Consider the following 7,255-nt stretch of genomic DNA (forward strand, 5'->3'; position numbering starts at 1 on the left):
AGAGCGGGCTTTTGGGGTGCAACGGGCCGCACGGAAGCCAGTCTGGCCAGGCCCCCGCCCTCGGGCCTTTGCAGGTTACCTCAGCTCTCAGCCTGTGCCCTCACCGGGAAGAGCGGGAAGCTTGGTGCCCGAGGCGGTGTGAGGGCAGGGAGCCCAAACTCCAGCAGGACTGTGCCGGAGGCCGGCACGTGTTCATTTCTTTGTCTCGGTGCCTTCCCTCCCTCCCTCCTTTTCTCTTTCTCTGTTTCCTTGTCTTCGTCCCTCCTTCTTTCCTTCTTCCCTTCCCTTTCTAATTTTATTAATTTTTCGGACTAGAGCAACCCTTAAATGTTTGTGGTTTTCAAATATAAAGGTTTTTTTCCCCCAAAATTAAAATAGTTAAAAGCGAATTTTGCTGGTCCCGCCTCAGCGGTCCTCTGACTCCCCTCCGAAGGAGCGCCTAGGGCGTCTGCGCAACCCCTGGCCCGTGGCTCTGCCCACCCGCTCCGAGGCCTTGCTCTCCGTCTGGCAGATGCTGGGGGGATCTGATGACCCCAGCGCAGGTGGGCCTGTCCCCCATAGACCCCGGAGAAGGAAGGAGGAAATGCAGTGACAAGCGGTGTGAGAAGTGGGGGAAACAGAGAGGTGGTGCGGCGGGTGAGGGGCACGAGGGCACCAGATAGAGGTTCCAGGCCGGCGGAGTGAGAAGTCTGGCAGCGAGAGCAGCGAGCTGGGCCTTGGTGCACCGCCAGGGTCTACGCTGTTGTGGCGACTACAAGGAAAGTCTGGCGGGCCCTGACGCGCCACCCTCTCTCACTGCTGCCGCGCGATACAAGTACCTGTGGCGGGAGAGTCCTCGCATTGTTGGTCTGAGGATTGATGTGCAGTCAGCCCATCAGCGCTGGTGGTAGTCCTGACTTTCGTCTTGTTTGCAGAGGAGTCCAACCCGACTCGGGATGCAGAGCTTCCTGCAGCTGCTGAGGGGAAGCGGAGGTGCTGGCCTGCCCTTGGCGGACCTGGTGACCCTCGCAGGCAGGCTGTGCCGGGAGGTCCAGGACGACCCCGCCCAGGTGCAGACCTTGGTCACGGCCGTGCTGGACAGCCAGCTCCGCCTGTACCTCTTGGACAACGCGGACGTGGCCCTGGTGTGCGCCAGCGTGCTGGCCCAGCAGGAGCAGAACCGGGCTGCCTGCCAGCTGCTAGAGGTAGGACCGGGCTGGGGCGGGGAGAGGGGCAGCATCCCACAGCAGCCTGAAGACGACAGAAGTGCCCAGGAGTCAGCAGGAGCCTGGGGAGAGCTGCTATAAGCCGAGCCAGGGCCGTCCACTCTCACTGTACTAGGTTCTAACTTGCCTGCTAACCCGAGACAGAACTGACCATCTGTTGGATCCCTCTGGTCCTGGACCAGTGGTCCTGGCTTGGAAAGTTGGCACTCCAGTTAGTGAGGCAAGCAATCAAACAGACCCAGGACCGCAGTCCCTTAGCTGCGGGTCTGCATCCGGGAACTCTGAGACCACAAGTATCTTTGTCACTCCTCCGGTGGTACTTTGAACCTCAACTCAGTTGGCATCAAACCTGAGATGCATTGATGGGAAACTATTTTTGTCTTTATTTATTCACTTAATGTTACTGCCATACGTTTTGCTACCCAAATCCTGGTGTGTTTGCTTGCAGGATGCTTCCTGCCCTAGATCGTACTGGGATAGTGCAAATTATGTAGTATATACCTGTGTTACTTCCTAAAGTGTGAGGAATTCTGAATTCCAAAATACATCTGGATCAAAAGGTTTTAATAAGAGATTTGGGGGCCTGTGTTTCCCTTTTTCACTCCATAATACAGTCCATGCATAACTCATGCTGAGTTTACCTTCAAGATACTAAACTCTGCCCAGTTCTTTGTTTTTGCTCCCTCTCCCCCAAGCCCTGCAGCACCCTCCTGGCGCTCACGCCCCACCACCGTGTCCTCTCCTGCCCCCTCTATTAGTCTTCACGTAGCAGCCAGAGGCAGTTTTAAAACTGCAGATGGGACCACGGTACGCACCGAGGTGCGGGTCCAGAGCCTGCCATCCCGTCCTGGCTCCCGCACGGTGGCTGTGCTGGCTGCTTGCCGTTCTCCTGGAACTCCCGAGATCTTTGTCTTTTGACCTTTGTGCATGCCGTTCCCTCTGCCAGAGGCTGGACACCACTCTGTGTGTCTGGTGCCTTCCTACCTGTCTGGTTTCTGCTTTAAACGTCACCCCGTCGAGCTAGGACTTAAGGGAGCCCTCATCCCCCTCTGTGGCTCCTTCCTCAGCTCACGGTTAGAAACCTGTCTATTTCTCGATCTGTGATCCGTCTCCCCTCCTGCACTGCAGGCCCCAGGAGCAGGGGCGTGTTAGTTCTGCCCATTAAAGGATCCCCAACACCCAGCATAACACCTGGAACATAAGAGGGCTCAGCCTTCCAAATGTCAGAATAAATGGGGGTGAACACACAGAGTTGAAGTAGCTGCCGTGAAGGCAATCAGTGATGGAATGTGAGCGTGACATCAGTGATGGAAAACTCCCAGGATGGGAATAACTCAGGATGGTCCAGAAATGTCTCTGAGGAAGCGATGTGTTCTGAGACCTGAGAGAAAGGATGGGGCTACCACATCAAGAAAGGGCATTTCCCGCCAAGGGCCACTCCCGCAGGTGGGGAGGCTCCAAGTGGGTTCCCTGTCTGACAGTTGTGCTGACGTCTGCATCCTAGCAGGAGACTGCAGGCCTCAGCCCAGCAAAATGGGCTTTTTCTGATGCTGTTGAGAGGAAGCTAAATGATTCTCAGCACCTCCCTCACCAAGATGGGCCTGAGAACACTGGGGTTAGAGGCACGAACCACATACCACAGGGGCTGTGTCCAGGGGAGGCCCACACTCAGCGTCCTTGGCCAGCTCTAAAGTCTGGTTACATGACCAAGCCACACTGGGTTGGGGAGCTGTCACTGGCACAGACCGGGACCCCTTCATCCCCCTCAGCTCAGATTGAACTCACTGAGCCCTAGGGGCCCGCCCTGCTGGTGGGAGAGAAAGGCCTTTCACGCAGGACGGGGATCAAGCCTCAGGCCCCTCAGACCTGACCATGTGGTTCTCAGCACGGCTCGGCCTCTTGGGTGCTATGGCCACAGCCCAGAGTTGGCCTTCCCCTTGCCTGGCCCTCACCTGGGAGGCGAGGGAGAGCTGTGCCCGCCTCCCATTCGTGGGAGGGCCTGCTGGGGGCAGGAGCCCGGCCATGGGGCTCATGCCCTCGCCGCGGGGCACCAGCGAGCGGATGTTCTTAGCGGTCAGTCTGGGTCTACGGCGGGGCTCCGGGGCAGGCGAGCGTGCTGGGTCTCAGCAGGCTCTTGTCCACAGGGATGCCGGGTGCCGGGTGGCAGCCTGAAGCTGGTGCAGCTCTGGAATGACATCCACTACCGTCTGGTCATGAAGAGGCTCGGCGTGGACACGCTGACCCCGGTGCAGAAGTTCCGGTGCAGGAAGAGGTATGCACCAGCCTTTATTGGCGCTTATTCCCCGGGGCTCCCAAGGGATTTGCCCTCCAAGACCACAGAAGGACTTAGGTGAAGTAGAGGCAGGGAGATAAGAGGAAGCAGTGATAGACAGAGGGTAATAAGCTCCACAGCAGCAGGTGCCCTCCTCTCCACTGCTCGGCTGGCTGTGGGGACGCTTTCCGACCTGTGCCCACAGGGCGAGGACAGGGAGCTGTTCCCAGGACCCAGGCTGAAAGTTGTAGCTGCAGCAGGAGCCACTGCCTGTCAGTGAGGGCCCTGCAGTGAGGGAGGCGGCAGGTGGGCACCCTGACCTTGCTCGCTTCCTGCAGGATGGGTGCCCCTCAGCTCAGCTAATGCCCATGGTCAGGCTCTGCAGGTGCCTGGCCCGGATCCCAGCACGGCCCCTCAGGGCTGCAGGACCTTTAAGAGAGAGAGAAAGGTGAGGGTCTGCAAGCACCACATGAGATACACGTAGTGCTTAGAAGGCCGTCTGGTACACGGTGGCTGCTGGATGGATGTTGATAACAATTACCACCATGACCATTATCAGCACTAAGTACGCATTACGACTACTAGTTATCATCATTACCATCATCACCGTTCGTGGATGAGGACACCAAAGCACAGAAAAGTTAGTCACTTGCCTGGTTACACACTACAGAGATGCAAAGGCAGGATTCCAGCGTAGACATCGAGACTGGAGAGCCTTTGTTCTTGACCTTGGGTGTCCCCCACTGGCCAGGAGGAGCTGCAGGTCTTGCTCTGAGCTCCTGAAAGCCCAAGTGACAGGAGTTTCTGAGCCATGGGCCTGGTTGATGGAAGAAGAGATGGATTCCTTTTGGATCAGACGGAATTTTTCTCATGGTGCGCACCAGATATGCCCTCAAAGCCCAGCAGTTAGTCAGCCTTGAGGTCTTCAGGGATGCGGTCAGGTCCCTCCATATAGGCTCTGACAGCCTGCCAGAGGGTGGCTCAGCAAAGTAAATGCCTTGGGGACCAGCATGCAGTGTTTGTGAAGAGGCCCCTGGTTGCTGCGCGTTACTAGAGGTGCTGGGGCCCTGCTGTCCTGGAGCTGCCCGCGGGTGTGGATGATGGACAGCAGACCAGGAAACAAAGCAGATCCCATAATTTAGAGCGAGGAATGCTAGACGGAACTCGTTCAGTAGAGGGCTGTGACTCACTGGCCCTCTGCTTGTGGTCGGGCTGCAGCACAGGGCTGAGCCTGGGGGAGCCTGAGCACAGGGAAGGCGTGCTCTGGGCATAAGGAGGGGGACACTGGAGCCACAGCAGATGGTTAATGCAGGAGCAGAGGTGGGAGGTTCTTGGAGTTTCTGGGAGTGGCCATGGCTGGGGAAAGGGTTGTGTCAGGATTGACTCTAGAGGATTTAATGATAGGTTGAATGTACTGGAGAAGGTAAAGAGAAAAAACCTGGCTGCAGGGCTCTTGGCCTGATTGGCAGGGACGTGGTGGTCTCTCCCTGGGATGCGCAGGATGGGCTGGGGGACGGTGTGGGGAGCGGGAGATTGAGCTCCACTGGGATGTGTGGGGGTGTTTTCGATGTTCATGGGGGTTTGTTCAATTGGCATTTGGCTAGCATATCTTGTATGGACCGGTGCTGCTTTGCTTATATGTCACTTTTTTTCTTTTGGAAAAATTCCAGTATACACTCAGTAAAGAGGGTAGCATAACCAACCTCACTACCCTCATCCCCCAGCTTTAACAGTCATGGCCACTGGTCAGTGAGTGGTACTGGAAACCCTGGTGAAAGTGTGGGGTGTGGGCCCAGGCAACACGAGACCCCACCCTTGTTCAGGGGATGGACCCGGGGACTGCAGCACACAGTCCTGCAGGGGAGGGGGGTGGCCAGTGAAAGGACAGGAAGTCCAGGGGAGCACAGCAGGTACAACAGAAGAAGCTGGGGGTCTCACTGTTCTCATCCAGGAACCCACCGCCTGCCTCCCTCTGCCCTGACGGCCTCAAGAGCCGGAACTTCCCCAGAGAAGTTCGCCAGAAGCTGCAGGAGTTTGCTTCGGGTGTGAGCACCAACCCCAGTAAGGCCGAGCGGGTAAGAGCAGATGAGAGCGAGGCCCGGCAACCCTCCCCTTAGCCTACCCTCCCCGGTCCTTAGGGGACTCCCACCCTTAGGTGACATCACCACCCTTAGGGGATTGACCCGCATCCTCAGCCGCACCTCCCCGCCTCCCCAGTGGCCTATCTGCCAGGGCGCTGGCGCTCTCCGCCTGCCCTGAACTGCCCTGGGGACGGCACTCTTTGGCTGGCAGCCGCCTGCACACGTGGCGGGGTTAGTTTCATCACGGGAGTCTTAATACCCCGTCATCCAGTGTGGCTTCAGCAGGTGCTCACTGAGCACTCACCGCGGCCGGGACTCCAGCAGGAGGGATGCACGGGTGAGCTCTCGGGAGCAGGTGGAGGGGGCAGCAGTAAGAGCCTTGCCGCTCATAAAGCTGGCGTGCTCCCTTCTCTCCCGGTCCAATCAGCGGGGCTCTCCCAGTGATCGCCCCGCCCCTTCTCTCCGGGTCCAATCAGCGGGGCCCTCCTGGAGCTCCGTGCTGTGGCCCGTGGTGGTTTGGATCTGGCTCCTGAGGAAGGACAGGTGCTTGATCACAGGGTCGGTCGAGGCCGACGCGCTCTCGCACCGGCCCGGCGGGCGGGCGGTCAGTGGTTTGGTGGCGCCTCGGGAGGGTCCGGTTTGCAAGCCCTGCCGAGCCCTCCTGGCTGCGAGTGGCCGTCGGCCGGGCGGCGGCTTGAGGAGGAACAAGGCCAGAGGCCACGGCGCCGGCCCGCATGATGCCCCGGCCGCCCTGTGTCCCGGCCCGCTGGTGTCCCGGCCCCGCATCTCAGGAGCGGGCTGGGCAAGCGGCGTGTTGTTTCGGCGCAGGAGGACCTGGCCTCGGAGACGCGCTTGACCACGGAGCAGATCTACAACTGGTTCGCCAATTACCGGCGGCGCCAGAGGGCCCTTGTGCAGCGTGCGGCGCCAGCCCGGGACTCGGCGGAGGACCGCACCGCGAGGGAGGCCGACCCGATCCCCCCGCAGCCCACAGGCCAGCCCCACCTTGGCTCTGGGTGCGTGGACAGGCCTCAGTGGTCGGGTGAGTGGCCCCTCTCCCAAAACCTGTGTCTAGGGCCAGGCCGAGGTAGGGTCACTGGTTACAGGACAGGGTCCTCTCCACCAGCCCCTGCCTGCACGTTCGGTACTTCACCCTGTGGGAAGCAAGATCGCTGAAGCTGAGGGTCAGGTTGGACTTAGGATGGGCCCAGGTGGGGCTGCAGCAGCGTTTTGCGTTGAGAGGTTACTTTGCGGCCAGGGCCAGGAGTCAGTGGGAAGGGAGCCAAGCACTAGAATTTAGGGTGCTCCGGGTTCCTAATTATGGGTGTTGATTCAGACCAAAGACAGATCAGGGGACAAACAAAGAATACTGGGCAGCCAGCATGGCTGTTCTTAACCTGCTGGGAAGGAAGCTGGACCCTGAGGATCACCCAGCTTCCCCTTCTGTCTGATCGGCTTTTAGCAGGACCTGAGGAAAGTGGGTCTGTACAGACCCAGGAGACCACCCAAGGGCCGTGGGAGCCACTGGTCCTGGCCCCAGACTTCTCTGGAGACGAGACCATGCCAAAGTCACTGGCTCCCAGGTACTGCCACCCACGTGGGCCCATGGGACCATTCCCTGTTCAATTCCCCATCTTCAGTGGGAGACCAGGCCTGGAGTGGGCGTAGGAATGCCTGCCGGGCACTGGGACCAGTGT

The 7,255-nt window shown here is 59.1% G+C and overlaps 1 protein-coding gene across 1 annotated transcript; it reads left to right on the top strand.

The window, feature by feature from the left end:
* Nucleotides 1-935: 935 nt before the first annotated feature.
* Nucleotides 936-7,141, top strand: ANHX (anomalous homeobox; the record flags this gene model as incomplete). The annotated part of the gene is made up of 5 exons (XM_032654078.1): nt 936-1,184; nt 3,350-3,477; nt 5,429-5,552; nt 6,387-6,600; nt 7,021-7,141. Coding segments are annotated over exons 1-5 (836 nt in total), but the record flags the coding sequence as incomplete, so codon positions are not given.
* Between the last annotated feature and the right edge of the window lie 114 nt (nt 7,142-7,255).

Source organism: Phocoena sinus, chromosome 14 (genome assembly GCF_008692025.1).
Source record: "Phocoena sinus isolate mPhoSin1 chromosome 14, mPhoSin1.pri, whole genome shotgun sequence".
In the NCBI taxonomy this organism is placed as follows: Eukaryota; Metazoa; Chordata; class Mammalia; order Artiodactyla; family Phocoenidae; genus Phocoena; species Phocoena sinus.